Below are 17,323 nucleotides of genomic sequence, written 5' to 3'. Positions count from 1 at the left end.
ACCCGTAGCAACTTTGTCAGGAACGAAGTGAATGTCAATCTCTATGTGTTTGGTTCGCTGATGTTGAACCGGGTTTGCCGACATGTAAATCACACTCACATTAACACAATAGATGAGAGTGGCCGAACGGAGCGATAAGTGAAGCTCATGAAGCAAATTGGGTAGCCAAGCCGTTTCAGCAACTGCATTGGCTACACTGCACAATTCGGCCTCGACATGCTGGATCAAGATGTCGTATGTTGGCGTTTGGATGACCATGATATAAGGTTATCTCCTAGGAAAACGAGGTAACAAGAGGTGGACCTGCGAGTGACTAGGCATCCCCCCCCCCCAGTCTGCATTAAAGAAGGCAGTGAGAGCCATAGATGAGGAGGTGTACAACTGGAGACCATGATAAATAGTACCTTTGATGTATCGCAGGATGCGTTTTAGAGCAATGAAATGTCGTTCTCAGGGGTGTGCATATAGAGACATATTTGTTAAACAACGAAGGAGATATATGGTCAAGTGAACGTGAGATGTTGTAATGCCCCCGCAAGGCTACGGTACAATGATTGGTCAGCTACAGGAGTGCCTCCATCTCCCAATTTGGTGGAGGAATCGAGAGGAGTGCAGTTGAGGTTGGCATCAGTCGTATGAGCATGCGGAAGTAGCTCATATGCATATTTCTTCTGAGAAAGAAACATGCCAGTCTTGGACCTAGTTACAGAAATGCCCATAAAGTAGTTCAAGTGATGAGATCTGTCATGGCAAATTCTTTGCTAAGGGAGGAGATGAGTTGGCGTAAAAACATAGAACTTGAAGTTGTCAAGATAATGTCATCAACATATAGAAGTTAGTAAGCCAAGTCTTTGTCCTGCTATTAATCAAATAAAGAAGAATCTGACTTGATGTGCTTGAAACCAAGTCGCAAGGCCTGAGAGGCGAAGCGCTGAAACCAGGCTCGGGGAGCCTGCTTGAGGCCATATAAAGACTTTTGAAGTCGACAGACGTGGCCCGATTTGGAAGGGTCAACAAAACTGAGGGGTTGGTGCATATAGACAGTCTCGGATAGAAGGCCATGGATAAACGCATTTTTGACATCGAGTTGGTGAATGGGCCATTTTCGGGAGACAGCAAGACTGAGAATCGTCTGTATGGTTGCCGGTTTAACGACTGGAGTAAAAGTTTCTTTGCAATCGATACACGGTTGTTGACTCTTACCATTAGCAACAAGTCGTGTCTTGTACCTACTAAGAGAACCATCATCATTAAATTTTTGTTTAAATATCCACATTGAGCGAACAATATTAACCCCTTGAGGACATGGAACAAGTACCCAAGTCCCGTTTTTAATAAAAGCCCCATATTCGTCAAGCATAGAGGATTTCCAGTTTGGATCACGAAGAGCTTGAATGGGAGTTTTGGGTATCGGATAAAGAGAGGATGTGTGAATATTTAAGCGAGTGATGGGTTTAACGATGCCACTACAAGATCGGGTGTGCATACGGTGGTGCAAAGAGGGTGTTGGGGTGTTGGTGTTTGAGGTGGAAGGATCAGATGTCGTAGTGGGATAGTGGTGGTGTTTTCGGCTGTTGAGGATGTTGTAGAGGTTGCAGCGGAAGAGGGGGAGGGAGGTTGGTTGACTTGCGACGGAGGGGAGGGGGTAGGGGAAGGTGGTGATGAAGGTGGTGAGGAGGGGTGAGAAGTCGGAAAAGTGGACATGAGAAACTTGGAGGCAATGTAGTTAAGGGGCTCGTATGTGTTGAGAAAGTCATAAGATGGTAGTGAGTTGGGTGTCATTGAGGCAAAAGGAAAAACATGTTCATCAAAAATAACATGTATTGAGATGATTATCTTTTTGGAGTGAAGGTCAAGGCAACGAAATCTATGGTGATTGTCGGGATAACCAAGAAAAACGCAAGGGGTAGATCGAGGAGCGAGTTTGTGAGGTGGGTGCAAATTCAGGTAGCATAAGCATCTAAATATGCGAAGATGATCATATGTTGGTTGCTTTTGGTAAAGTTGGAAGTAAGGGGTATGATTTTGGATGGATTTAGATAGAAGGTAGTTGAGGAGGTGAGTGGCCACATGAAGAGCTTCAACCCAATACATAGGGGAAGGTGAGATTGGAAAAGAAGAGTGCAAATAAGGTTATTGATTGTTTGAAGCATTCGTTCGGATTTGCCATTTTGTTGGGATGTTTTTGGACACAAAAAACATGAGGATGTCGTTTGTGTCAAAAATGGTTCATAGGGCATTGTTATCAAATTCACCCCTGTGATCACATTGAAAAGCTTTAATGTCTTTGTTGAATTGATTTTTGATAAGTTTTTGAAAATGTAAGAATTTGAGATAGTGTCACTTTTATGTTTAAGGGGGTAGACCCATAAGAAATGGGAATAATGATCCAAGAAAATGACATAGTATTTAAGACCACTCAAGCTGGGTAAAGGAGATGTCCAAATATCGGAATGAATCAAATCAAACGGGGAGTTCACGACTTTATTAGAGTTATAAAACGGAAGATTGACATGTTTGCCTAACTTTGTATTACAAATAACATCAAAAGCAATTTTATTACATGAAATGGAATTATTACAAAGAAAATGATGAAACACTTTGTTCCCGGGATGACCGAGTTGTTGGTGCCACATCGTAGGGTTGAAAGAAGCAAACACTTATCGAAGAGACCGAAGGTCGTGAACTAGGTAAAGGTCCTCGGTGTTGTCACTACGGAGAAGAATCTGGTGCGTCCGAAGGTCCTTAACAGTTAAACCAAACGAATCAAATTCAACATAACAATTGTTACCGGTAGTGAATTTACGAAACAGAAATTAAGTTTTTGATTATATTTGGAGTGACAAGAATATTATGAAGATGGAGTGGGCGATGGGGAATGGTAGTGACGGGTGTGGGCGAACCATCACCTACGAGAATTGATGAAAAAGACATTTTATTAAAAACGTTACGAAGGTTACCTGTCCCTGTGGAGAGGTGATTTGTTGCACCAAAGTCCATGAACCATCCTGAGTTAGTCGGGTTCTGAAGACTCATGGTCTGAAATGCCTCGAAATAAAAGTCGCTTGATCAGAAGCATTTGTGGGTGTTGTGGCGTGTAAGGCAGCAGGCTGTTGGGCATGTTGTTATTGCTGTCGTGAAGAGCCTGCACCAGAAGAGGCCCAATGTACTAAATTCCTCTGATGTTGGGCCCAAGGAGCTTGCTGGTTGAAGTTGGGCCAGGTAGATGAACATTGGATCCATTGTGTTGGAGGAGCCCACGGAGGTGGAACAACCCACATTTGCCATGGGGAAAAATTCACCATATGCGACTGACACCTATCATCTCTTCTACCTTGATGTTGTCGTAGATCATCACCCCCACCCTGTCGACGATCATCCTGTTGTCAGCGGTCATTGTGTTGTCGTTGATCCTGATTTTGGCAGTCACCCTGTTGTCGGCGGTCCTGATTTTGGCGTTCACCATGGGTCGAATTGAAGGGAGGACGAGAAGAGTCCCCGAAGCCAGTAAAAAGAATATTTAGGGCTGAAGCATTGTCCCGGTGAACTCCATGTTGTGGTTGAAGCCGGGAGAGACGGAACTCTTCACGAACAAGCATCGAGCGTGCTTTCAGAAACGACGAAAGTGGGTCTTGATGGCAGATGCTTCCAGCTAGTTGATCAAACTTTTCATCGAGACCATTGACCATGTAAGTAACAAGAGTTTTCTCTGGTACTGGTTTATCGATATTGGTGAGGAGATCGGTAATGACCTTGATTTGTTGACAGTAAGCATGGACTGTCATGTCACCGATTGTGATGGTACGGAGTTATTGGTCGAGTTCCATGGCTCGAGCATCTTTGTTATCGTTGAAGAGATCCTCAATGTTATTCCAGATGTCGTATGCAGTCATTCCTTTCTTGAAGATCATTTGAATCAAAGATTTGTGAACAATACCATACAGCCAAATCTTGACAAGCGAGTCAAGTTTAGACCAATCGGCAAATGGTTCAGTGGGTGAGGGATCAGTGAGATGATGGTTGACACTGAAGGTGGTACAGCAGGCTTCAAAAAGATCTCGCCATGAGTCATAGTTCAACTCTTCTAGATCAAGATTAATAGAAACATTGGATTGAATGTTGGTGTTTGCAAAGGGATTTTCCATTGCATCTTTGTTAGTGGTAGTGTTATTGTTCGTCATGATGATACAGGGGAAGATGCTAGGGCCGGCTAGAATGGGAAGAAGAAAGATAAGAAGGAAGGTAGAAGATTGAGAGAGATTTGAGGAGAAATTTGAGGGAAAATATTCTACCGCTCGAATACCATAAAAGTGATTGTTTCCCTTGAATGATTTCATTGATATCAAACTATATATATATATATATATATATATATATATATATATATATATATATATATAGAGAGAGAGAGAGAGAGGTAGGTTCAAATGTTTCTCACATCTATTGTGTGCTAGAATGCACCAATACGAATTGAGTAAACATTAAATGTATATTAAATGATATCCATATTTATAATTCTTTTTTATGGAAATTAATTTAATTCGTCATTAATGTCAATAATAATATTCTTTCAGAATGAATTTGTTGGGTTGAAGATTTGTATAAGTGTTGCGTCATTGGGCTCGGCTATTAGTCCAATTGTTTTGTGCTCCGGTTTGGGTCTGTCCAACCGTGAGCCTGTTAGGTTTACTATATAAGTATATGCTTGCATGCATATTAGGTTAACGATAGAAAACGATCTAGAATACATAGAGAGAATTACGATTGCTTTGCAAATTTCTTTATCGTTCTTGTAAACCTCTAACCCTCTACAGTTGATGTTCTTAATCGAGCTCTTTTGAGGGTTGTTTTATAATCATTCGACACGTTTGATTCATTCTTGAGTTGTTCTTTATTTTGCGTTCTTGCTGTTTAGTATTTATTTACCTGTTTAAGATCTAATCGATCTTCAAGATTAAGTTTTAATCTCATCAATTGGTATCAGAGCAGGAGGCTGTGTAATCGATACACTTCTTTTCTGTGAAAAGGTTTCAATTAGGGTTTTTCCGCAATTACTGATATTTATTGAGCCGTCATCTCATTATTGACGTATCTTGATATTTATTGTTTTGCCCTAATTTGATTTATTACAAGTCTGATCTTTGAACAGGTTATTCGATCATTATGGACGAGTCGCAATCGAATCCCATCAATATTTCAAACAGCATCGGATCAACAACGAAGATTCCCATCCTATACACCCACGATTATGAAGTCTGGGCGCATCACTTTGAAGACTATGTTATAGGATCTGAGGATAATGGATACCTCATCTGGGAAGCAATTATTAATGGACCATTTTCTCACTCTGCAACATCAAGGATTATTAAAACTCAAAAGGAGTATAATGATCTACTGAAGGACGTTAAAGATATTGCGCAAGATGAAAAGGATAAATTCCAGTGTAATATCAAGGCGTTAAGATTGATCAGATTCGCCCTTCAGTCCGACACTTTCAGGTTGGTAAGCTCATGCACGACGGCAAAGGAAGTTTGGGATAGGCTTCGTGAATTGTACTCTACAGACGAGGATCTTGAACACTCTATCCAAACCTTACTCTTATCTGAGTTTGGAGAATTCAGGCAAGGAGCCGAAGAAACTGTGACCCAAACGTTTGATCGCTTCAATCATCTTCTCAGCAAGATGATCAAACATGACATCGAAAGGAAGCTTATCGAGCAGAAGGTTACGTTTTTGAATGGTCTAAGATCAGAGTGGAGAGTAGTGGTGTCTACAGTTAAAGCCCATGAGCAGTTTAAATCATATTCTTTGGCGAAACTGGTGGGTATTCTCAAGTCTCAGGAGAAAATTGTGCTGCAGGAAAAGAATGTTGTCTCAAGCCTAGGTTCGCTGGCCCTCCTGTCAAAAAGTAAAGCTGTGATGGAGGACGAAGACCTCAACTTGGAGGAGTATGACCTCACGTCTGAGGATTATGCTATGATGGTGTCTAACCCCAAGAGGTTCATTAAGAAGAGATTCCCCAGCAACAAAAACCGAAACTGGCAGGGGAGTTATAGTTCAGAAAAGGTTAACAATGAACCGAAGGTTGATGATTCTAAGAAGGAACCAAAGGCGGAAGGTGATTCTGGAGTAAGTTGTTACTACTGTGGAGGGAAAAACCACTATGCTAAGGATTGTGTCCTCAAAAAGATGGCTGAAAAGGACGAGGAAAAGGATGAGGAAGCTTTGCTGCAGAAAAAGCTTGATGAGATGAGGAAGAAGAAATCTACCGCTAACCCTTCCATGAATGCTCTAATTGTGCAGGGTTTGGTTGCTGATGACGAGTTCGGTGGCGTGGAAGTTTGGTCAACCGACTCTGAAGACGATGAAGTGAGGAAGCCTTCTCATGGAAAGGCTTGTGTGGCAAAAGAGGAGAGCAGTGGAGGAAGGTGCTTGATGGTGTCCGAAGTATCTCAGATGAGGGGATACAACACTGATAGTGGAAGCAATGAACCGAAGGAGCAGCAGGATATGTGCTTTACGGCCAAACCGCTCAGCGTGCAGTTCAACGAGCTCGATGAACTGATCAAGAAGGTACAATCGGTTTTTGTTTCATTTAAAGTACCACAATGCTCATATGAAAAAGAACTAAAAAGCTTTAATACTCGAATCTCTCATCTAGATAGTAGTTTAACTCAAACTCGGGTCACCAATTCTAACCTAACTGATCAATTAAGCAGGGTGTCTTCGAAGAGTGAGGAACGGCGCATGTGGATCGAGTTGAAGGAGTCAGAATTAGTTAAAATAAAAGATGAAAACATATATTTACAAAGAGAAAATTTGAAGTTGTTAAAACAGCGAAATGTTTTTTGTTTAATTGCAAAACGTCTTTACACTAATATTACTCAGCTTCACTTGGATTGTGAAATAGGACAAAAGATTCATCGCATGATTTTGCCCTTCCTTGAGTTTAAGGAGGATGAAATTGATGCTGAAGCTTATAATTGTGAGAGTGTGATATCATCTGATGACGTCAATCCGACCTATATGTATGGACTGGACAAAATTGAATCTTTCATTAAATCCAAGGACCATAAGGACATGCTTAAAAACCTTTTGGATGAAAATGATAGACTTAAACTGAGAACCGAAACCATACAAAAATTTGACTCTTTAAACGCCAACTTGAGCTCAGAAAACAAAATTGATGTTGAAAATGCATCTGAGCTTAATGAGGATGACAACATGAGTGAAATTTCTGTAGAGGACACGGTTGACTGCTCAGAATTTGTGAAAAGCGAACCTGAAAACCACAAGAATCTAATTTCAGAAAATTCAGTGGAGTTCGCTCGATTGTCCCAACAAAAGTCCCCGATCTTATCAGAGAAAGCCGTTGTATATCAAAAGGTTAGGACCACTCCAAATCAAGTGTACAAGGTCACAGGAGTAACCGAACATCAGACTGCTGAACTCACAGCAATTGTAAACGAAGACAATGCTGATGGCTGTGATGAGTTCTTCTGGTCAGCTCCAATTGATAATGCAGATGAAACGGTAGGCTTATCTGAAAGGACCTCATGGATAAGTAAAGGTATATACATACCAGAACCCTTGAACAAGCCAGATAATTTCGATGTGCCAAGTACCAGTGGTACGAAAGACATTCCTCAAGAAAATGGAAGTTCGGCAAAAGAAGAAGTTCCCTCTAGTTCCTCAGTTCAAAGTGAAACTTCCACAGTTCAAAGTGAACCAGCCAAAGAGAAACCGAAAATGAAAGTCAATATCCAACATCAACCAAAGCAGATGAGGAATCAGAAACGTCAAAGGAACCAGAGATACAGGAAGAATCTCTCTGAAAGGAAACAATTTTGGCAATCCCAGAATGCATATTTCTCACATCAAGACAAGAATCTAAAGTTTGAGAATAATCCTGTTAAAAAGCACGAGAGCCACAACAACCGAAAGCCAAGGTTCGGTTCGGAAAAGAATACCAACCGAAAGCAAAGGTTCGGTTCTGAGGATGACTCCAACCGAAAGCAAAGGTTCGGTACAGAGAACGACTCCAACCGAAAGCAAAGGTTCGGTTCTGAAATCAAAAGAGATCAAAACTCTAAGGTTAGTCCCACCAATGATCAAAAGCAAAAGGGTCACCTAGAGTCTCTAGCCAAGAAGTCATCTCAATTTAAGCCCTCTCAATCTCACTCATCTAATTCTTCTAATTCATCTCCATCTCACTCAAAAGTTCATTCTGTTCATTCTCAAAAATCTCATTCGTCAGCTGAACAAAAGGGCAAACAGAAGGTTTCTGCATCCAAACCAGAGTCTAAACCGAACGCACCTAATCCTAATAAAATCATAGTTTTTACCATCAAAAAGAAAGATGAAACAACACTAATAAAACGAACATATCTTGTTGACATCTCTCTTACTATTCATGTTCCTGTGAAAGGCTCACGTGGACCCAAGAAACTTTGGGTTCCTAAATCTGCTTAATTTTTGCAGGTTATAAGTGACAAGCAGTTTGACGAAGAATGGTACATCGATAGTGGCTGCTCGCGTCACATGACAGGGAGGAAAGAAGAGCTCAGAGAATACATGTCTCTTTCAAATGGTGGCAACGTCAAGTTTGGAAATAACTCCTTCGGCACCATAAAGGGATACGAAATGATTACTAATGGTGATTTTACTATAAGGAAGGTGGCATATGTGGAAGGACTACAACACAACCTCATCAGAGTATCTCAGCTTGTTGGACATACAGGTCTCAAGTCTCATTCGACGATGAAGGTTCTGAAATTATTGAGAAGAAGACGAAGAAAGTAATTCTCAAATCAGAGCGTAAGGGTGAAATGTTTCCTCTAAACCTCAAACCCATCAAGGGAAACCCAGCTATATGCCTGTTATCAAAAGCACAATCTGACGAAAGCTGGTTGTGGCACCGAAGACTCTCTCATCTCAACTTTAAAGATATCAACAAACTTGTCACTGGAGGTCATGTTCGAGGTCTTCCATTGCTCAAGTTCGACAGAGATCATCTGCGTGCTGCATGCGAAATGGGGAAGCAGAGTCGTCAAAGTCATCCATCAATAATCAACACTAAAGTTGTTGAACCACTCGAATTACTTCATATTGATTTGTGTGGTCCATCATCTATCGAAAGCATCGGTGGTAGCAAGTATATTCTTGTTATTGTTGATGACTTTTCACGATTTACATGGGTGTTCTTTCTAAAGCTCAAATCTGAAGCGACTCATAAGCTGAAAGTGTTCATCAAGCAGATTGAAGTACAGCTCAAGAAGGTCGTTCGCAACATCAGGAGCGACAATGGTCTGGAATTCAAAAACAGAGAATTTGAAGAATTTCTGGCAGAAAAGGGAATAAGTCACAACTTCTCAGCTCCCTACACACCTCAACAGAACGGAATTGTCGAAAGACGAAACTGATCTTTGTGTGAAGCTGCCCGAACAATGCTAAGTTTCGCTTCCTTACCTCTTTATTTTTGGGCTGATGCTATTTCTGCTGCTTGTTTTACACAGAACAGGTCATATCTCAACAAGCGATTCACGCTCACACCTTATGAGATTCTCAACAACAGGAAGCCCAATGTGAAATTTTTCCACGTGTTCGGCTCACGGTGTTTCATCTTTAACTCTAAAGAACACCGCAACAAGTTTGATGTCAAAGCCGACAAGGGAATCTTTCTGGGCTACTCTCTCACCTCCAAAGCATACAGAGTTCTAAACAAGCGTTCGAGAAAAATCGAAGAGACTTATTACGTGACTTTCGACGATAGCTATGTCAAAAACCTACAGGCCAAAGAAGACACAGCTGGGGAAATCTTTCCTCAAACTGGCCAAGTCACAGTCTCGATCGCTAATTTATTCGAGAAGTTTATAGAGCTATTTGACGAACCAGAGAAAGCTACTCTCTCAGAAGCAGGCGCAGCAGACAACAAGGTAGACCATATGAAGCAAATTGTCGAAGAAGCTGCCAGAAGAATGAACGAAGGAGGATCGAATTCTGACGAACCTCCATCAAACGATGCTTCAGTCGAGGGGGAGCCAAGTTCACAAGTGGAGGGGGAGCCAAGCTCTCCAACTGCTCCCGAAAGTACTTCTCCAACCGAAAGTACTTCTCCAACCGAAAGTGCTTCATCATCCGAAGGTGCATCAACGCCTGAATACCAAGCACCACAAGAAACCTCTGAACCTCAAGTTTCTCAAAGCATTCCAGAAAGCTCATCTATCGAGGGGGAGCAAGCTGATATGTCATTCGACTACGAAACCAATCCGAACCAGAAGAAATGATCAATGCTGAACTGGACCCAACCTTTGATCCAAACTACCCTCCTCTTACCAAATGGACCAGAGATCATCCTATCTCTCAAGTTGTTGGTGATGTTTCTGAAAAGGTTCTTACCCGATCACAACTCAAGGCAAAACAGACGTCCTTATTTTCCAAAGTTGAATTTTGCATGTTTAACTCATTCGTATCAAAAGTTGAACCGAAGACAGTTAACACTGCTCTCGATCACTCCGATTGGGTTCAAGCGATGCAAGACGAACTAAACGAATTTGAAAGGAACAAGGTCTGGCGCCTCATTCCAACTCCTCCAGATGCCTCGGTTGTTGGTCTCAAATGGGTCTTTAGGAATAAAATGGACAAGGAAGGGAACGTTATAAGGAACAAAGCTCGTCTGGTAGTAAAAGGATATTGTCAGGAGGAAGGGATTGATTATGAAGAGACTTTCGCTCCTGTAGCTAGGCTGGAATCTGTAAGAATATTTCTTGCGTATGCTGCCCACAAAAACTTTGAAGTTTTTCAAATGGACGTCAAGTGTGCCTTTCTTAATGGAGAACTCGAAGAAACAGTGTATGTGGAGCAACCTCCTGGGTTCGTGAACGAAAAATATCCAAATCATTGCTACATTCTGGATAAAGCTGTGTATGGACTCAAACAAGCTCCGAGAGCCTGGTATGAAACACTAACTAAATTCTTAAAGATGTCCAAATTCAAACAAGGTTCTGTTGACCCAACCTTCTTTCGCAAAAAGGAAGGTAACCACCTTATGATCGTTCAAATTTATGTCGATGATATCATCTTTGGCTCAACGAATCCCAGCCTAACAGCTGAATTCAGAAAGCTGATGGAGACTAAATTTGAAATGAGCTCAATGGGTCCTATTAACTTTTTCCTTGGCTTAAATATTAGACAGGGACCCGAAGGCATCTTTATCAATCAGGAAGCTTACACGAAGACTCTCTTAGCAAAGTTTGGTATGATGGGAGATTCCAAAGTCAAAGTCCCAATGGCATTCGGCACCAAGCTAACTCCATCTCTAGACAAACTGGCTGTTGATATCACGCTCTAGCGTCAAATGATAGGCTCACTGATGTATCTTACTGCTAGCAGGCCTGACATCATGTTTTCTGTGTGTTACTGTGCTAGATTTCAAGCAAACCCACGCGAACCTCACATGCTTGCAGTGAAGAACATTCTACGTTATCTCAAGCGAACTGCCTCCTTAGGTCTATGGTATCCTTCTAACTCAGGCTTCTTTGTTCAAGCCTACTCAGATGCAGACCTTGGAGGATGTGGACTCGACAGAAAAAGCACCACTGGCGGCTGTCAATTCCTTGACGGGAAGTTGGTTAGCTAGCAATCAAAGAAACAAACGTGCGTGTCGTTGTCTACTGCCGAAGCTGAATACATAGCCGCTGCATCCTGCACCTCCCAAGTGATTTGGATCCAAAGTCAACTTCGAGACTATGGACTCAATATGAAGAAGATCCCACTATATTGTGACTCTGAAAGTGCAATTAGGATCTGTCATAACCCAGTGCAACACTCTAAAACCAAACACATAGCACTGAGGTATCACTTTATCAAAGATCATGTGGAAGATGGAAAAGTTGAAGTACACTTTGTTCGAACCACTGATCAACTGGCTGACGTCTTTACCAAAGCTCTTCCTGAAGCATCATTCAACAGAATTTTACAAGGGCTAGGTATGATGGAATCAGAGTCAGTACCTCAAACTACCTCTCAACCTCCAACGTAAGAAGCGAAATTGACCGAACGTTCAGGTTCGGTTAAATCATCTGACTCGCTCATCACTACAAAGGTAGATTTCTTGGTTGTATATTTCATGTACAAAGTTGTTTCTCTTATTGTCAAAAGTATTTTCTTACTGCAAGCCTAAATTCCTTGGTTTTCTAAAACTTTCCAAAACCGAAACCTACCGAAGGTTCGGGTTCGGTTTCTCAAAATTTTCCAAAACCGAAACCTACCGAAGGTTCGGGTTCGGTTTTTCAAAATTTTCTTTAACCGAAACCTACCGAAGGTTCGGGTTCGGTTTTTCAAAATTTTCTTTAACCGAAACCAACCGAACACTCGGGTTCGGTTTCCAAAATTTTCTTAAACCGAAACCAACTGAACGCTCGGGTTCGGTTTTTCAAATTTTTCTCAACCGAACGTTCGGGTTCGGTTACCAAATTTTTCCAAAGTTTTTTTTTCTCTTTATTAGTCTTATTTTTTTCTTGCTTAATTTTTTTTATTTTTTCTTTTTAATTTTTTTATATATATATCAAAACTCCAAAAATATTTTCTTATTTTTTTGTGTTCGTTCGTTTATGGGGATATAATTGTTGGATTACTTAAATGTCCCTAGAAGCATGCTGTTGTATGTGTCCCAAGCCTCATAAGATTCTGAATAATAGCCTTACTGACTTGGTATAAACAAACCTTGTCTTCCCAATTAGGCTATCACATTTATTCTAATCGTGAGCTACCTCACTCTCTTCTCACATGAGATAAGAGTTTTCTGCTTGGTCCTTATTTTCGCAGCAGAGGTACTTTAATTTCTTACACCATCTCCATTACAATTCTCCATTGCATTCGTTTCATCAACGTAACCCTTGAGACTCTCAGAAATTACCACTGAGGTTTATGGTTACACAACAACTGTGTTTATGATCTTAGTATCGTGCCACTACGAGCTGAGTGAAACCCAAAATTCAACACCAAATCTGAATTGACGGTGAACAATAAAATTGTTCAAGTTTTCACCAAAGAATTGACGGATGTATCTTACTGAAATCTCAAATTTTTATTAATGTGTGATTCCTATGAAATTGTTAAACACCATAACATTTCTTCCCTTAGGATCCAGTTTTTAATTTTTTTTTTGAGATTTTATATTTTCCAAGCCAATTTAAAATTAATTCCTACCTACTTGTTCAACAGACTACACCGGTCTCACAAGTACTTTGTTCACTTTCTTTCTTATTTCAAGATTAGAATTGCTGAATCAAAGCGAAAGCCACCCTTAAGTAGCCTAATTAAAAGAAGCCTTTCAACATTTATTAATAAGTGTTTGATCGTCATTCAACGGGAAACCACATTAACACTTTAAGGTCTCTCTTGATCTTGAAGGAAGAGATTCGTGCCCGGGATCATTTGTTTCGTGTCATTATTGACATCACATTTATTCCTAAAAAGAGTTGCTTTATATCTTTTCTTTTTTACACTCTTAGCACGAAAATCTGTGATTTTCCAAAATTCCGGTACTAATAATTACAGGTTGTATTATTGCTTTGGTGGTTAATTAGCGAGTTGTGGTCAAAAAATCATCCACGTGGGAAATTAATTCAAAAGATGCCATTTCAAAGATAAGATGAAGGGTTGCTGACTCAGGCGGGAGATCAAAGGATTAAAATTCAAACGACGGTTAAAAAGGGACGCGTGCGAATTTGAAACGCTCATTCTTTTATTGACATAATGGACGCGTGTGCGAATTTCAAGCGGTTCCTCTCTGGCACTTAAAGGCGCGTGTGGATTTGAAACGGTTTCTTCTGAAACGGCGCTTGTTGGGCGGCGTGTTCCTAGGAATCTGGCACTCTCTCTCCTACGTGATCATCGCATGCCTTAACTGTCACGCATCTGTCATTCCGGAAAACCTTTTCGTATTTCCATAGAAGATTTGAAACGATTTTTCTCTCTCCTTTCACCCACTATAAAAGGCAGTTTCCACTCTCATTTACCTCTTTACTGCATCCGGATTTCCAAGAGAGCAAAAATTCCCTAAAGCTTTACTGTTCATCTTCTTCTTCCTACCTTCAACAATGGCAGAATCATCTTCAGTCGATGCCACCTCTCACATCCTTCCCATTCGCCTTCACCAGTGTTTGGTGATTGACCTAAACCCTCTGGCGTATGATTCTTATATGTCGCCGATCATCGAGTGCCTGAAGTACTCACAAATCGCTCCTGCACTTTCTAGGGTTGAGTCTGTGCCCATGGAGCTCTTATCGCAGGTGTATGCGACTGCACATTACGATAAAGCAGTCGAGAGGGTGTTCTTCGAGGTTTCTGATCACAAGACCTCCATTTCTAAACAACGATTTGGCACACTGCTAGGGTTGGCTGCTGACCCTTCAAGAATTAATCCGGAGACGATTCCGATTGGGCATCTTTACAACATGTTTTATAATATGGGGTACACGGAGGCGCTCACCTCCGTCGCGAAGTTCAAAAAATCCTGCTTGCCGCCACAGTGGAACGACATGTTTACAGTCCTCTTCAAGGGCTTATCTGAACGGAGCTCAGGATCCGATGGTTCTAGTCGACTGTTCTTGTCGATTATGTATGGCGTTTACAACGGAGTCAATCTTGACTATGGGTCTATTCTCTGGCAGCAACTCATCCAGAGCCTCTCTTCCTCTTCATGACACTCTGAGGTCCCGGTTCTGGACTCTCATCACAAAATGGGCGATGGCTAAATTTGATGTCCCCACTGCTGCCGATGCATCGATGTCTTCGATCGGTACTTTTCATACCACGAAGATCATCATCTCTGATGCATCCAAGTTTTCTTTCATTGGCTCCATTCCGGAGACAATGTACGGCGATGTTCCATCTGACAGCAGGATCATCCGGACCGTTAAGGAGTTCAAGGCGTCTGGACCTAGGCAACTAACACAGGAAATGCTCAAGTCTATCCATGATGCTGACAAGCCTGTTAATAGGGGCAAAAAGGCAGATAAAGGGAAGCAAGTGACCAAAGCTGCTAAAGGTCCTTCTCCCAGGAAGAGGAAACCAACCAAAGTCGCACAATCCCCACAGCCGAAGAGAAGGAAGACTCAACCGAAGCGAAAGCTTGTCATCGCTTCCTCTTCGAGTGACTCAGAAGGCGAGAGTTCGGGTTCGGACGGCTCTCAAAGAGGCGAAACCCCTCCAAGAGGCAACACCCCACCCCGATCACCTACCCCAGACATGGAAATTCATGTCTCACCCGTTCCCTCTCCTACTCAAACCATCCCTACTTCCATTCCCACCATAAACCCCACTACCACCATTCCTAAAACCTCTTTCCCTATACCACCACCCATTTTCACAGATACAACTACAACAACTGCAAAGGTTACAACCAACGTATCTGATACGGGGGTTCATACCGATGCAACCGAAACACCACCTGTAACCGAACCACCTCAAACCGAAACCCAACAACCACCCGAACCTACCCATACTCAACCACCACCCGAAACTACCCCCACCAACACTCAACCTGAACCAACACAAACCACCACACCCCCAGCTTCCCCACCCCCAACATCTCCAGATCATGCCTCTAATGGAGATAATCCTTTCCTTGGAGGGGAAAATATGACCTACGATTCGGTCTACTTTAGTCCGTTTCAGGTTCAAAGCGACGACGAGGACGATGCTCCAGTAACAAAGAAGCATCTTAAGGAGCTTAACGAGAAGGTTGACTTGCTTCTAGCTTCATCCTCCAACACTCAGTCCTCTCTCTCTGAAGCCGCTCTTCAGAAGATTGTTGATGCCTTCTCCAGGGCTCAGCATGATTTCGTCGCTTCAGCCACTGCCGCCATTGACGCCTCCACAAAAGCTTGTGAGGCGGCGACCGCAAAAGTCAATAAACTATTCACTGACGCCTCTTCCCTGTTGAAGTCCTTACAGGAGAGCACTGATTCTACAAAGACAACGTTGGAACCAATCGTTCAACAATTGGCCACGTTCGTCTCAACGGAGCTACAGTCGTTCGCTACCCTTCGCCAATCCATCAGCAACGACAACTCGGCCCTTCGTGCCTCCATTGACGAGCGCCTCGCTAAACTTCACGAGGATCTCGCTGCCGAAAACTCGTTAATGGACGTTCTGGCAAGTAAAACCACCGCCCTCAAGGTCAAGAGCACTCAGCTTTCAAACTATCAGCAACAGATTGAAGCTCTTCGATCCGAACGGGAGGTTATAAAAACTTGTGTTTCGGATGTACACACTGCCCTATCCAACATCCTGGAAGCACACGATCCGATTCTCAATCATTCGGTGAGGCGAACCCTTGCTGAAAAACTTTCTCCAGCCCTGGACCTTCTCAGCAAAATTGAAGGGCTACCTAGTTTCGTGTCCAATCCGAAACAAGGGGGAGAAGTGAAGTCCGGATCGAAACCACCTCCTTCCTCAAAAGCTGCTCACACAACCGAACCACCTCCGACTGGTCAAACTTCGGGTTCGGGTGTGAAGGATAAAGGAAAGAACATAGCTGAGGAAGAAGATGAAGATGATAAAGAAACCATTGCTGACTTGCTTAAACGCAAAAACAGTCGCAATGTGGAAAATGATAATGTTCGTGTGGCGCGAGAAGCTGAAGAAGCCGAACGCAAGAAGAAAGAAGCCCACGATCTCCTCGAGAGCAGGAAGACTCTTTTCCCTGCTTGGACTCGGGAGAGAATGATAAAGGAGGCCATAGATACTCCTAGCATCCTATGGCTCGAACCGGTGATCTCCTTCGACTGCAATAATTCTGTCGATTCGCAGTTCGATATGCCCTTGACTCGAAAGGCGTTTATCTTCCACGCCTTCTCCAACATTTTTGAAGTCCCTCATCCTAATCCTGAGGTCGATAGGGAGCTAATCGAATTCTATCTAAAGGCTGCTCAACCACAGTACCAAACATGGAGCGCTCAAAAGATCGTTAATGTTCGGGTCCTGAAGTCGTATACCGAAGGGAGATTCATCAATGTTCGGTTCAGGGTGATCAGAGGGTCTGCAAGAACCGAACATCTTATATCCTTAGCAGATCTATCGAACCTCAACCCTCATGATTGGATCGTTTTGCATAACATCCTTTTGACGAATGAAGCTGAATATGGTCCAATTATAGACCATCTCAAAAGGATGATAGTTTGTTACATCATGGAGGTCGCCTTGATGGATCAGGAGATAGCCACAGTCTTCAAGAAGAAACCGAAGATATCTCCTGTTGGATCGGCCAGTGATCTCAATCAAATGAAGATGGGCAAGATCGACCCGAGGCGTAATT

General features: G+C 42.3%; 1 protein-coding gene across 1 annotated transcript; it reads right to left on the bottom strand.

Moving 5' to 3' along the window:
• Positions 1-3,386: 3,386 nt before the first annotated feature.
• LOC111894202 (uncharacterized) lies at positions 3,387-3,785 on the bottom strand. Its single transcript, XM_023890284.1, has one exon. The coding sequence runs from the start codon at positions 3,783-3,785 to the stop codon at positions 3,387-3,389; it is 399 nt and encodes a 132-aa protein (XP_023746052.1).
• Between the last annotated feature and the right edge of the window lie 13,538 nt (positions 3,786-17,323).

This window comes from Lactuca sativa, chromosome 6 (assembly GCF_002870075.4).
Source record: "Lactuca sativa cultivar Salinas chromosome 6, Lsat_Salinas_v11, whole genome shotgun sequence".
Taxonomy (NCBI): Eukaryota; Viridiplantae; Streptophyta; class Magnoliopsida; order Asterales; family Asteraceae; genus Lactuca; species Lactuca sativa.
This window is presented reverse-complemented; position numbering and strand designations above follow the sequence as displayed.

Excerpts from the sequence above, each read along its gene's own strand:
- LOC111894202 (XM_023890284.1), bottom strand. The coding sequence starts at position 3,785 with ATGACAGTCCATGCTTACTGTCAACAAATCAAGGTCATTACCGATCTC.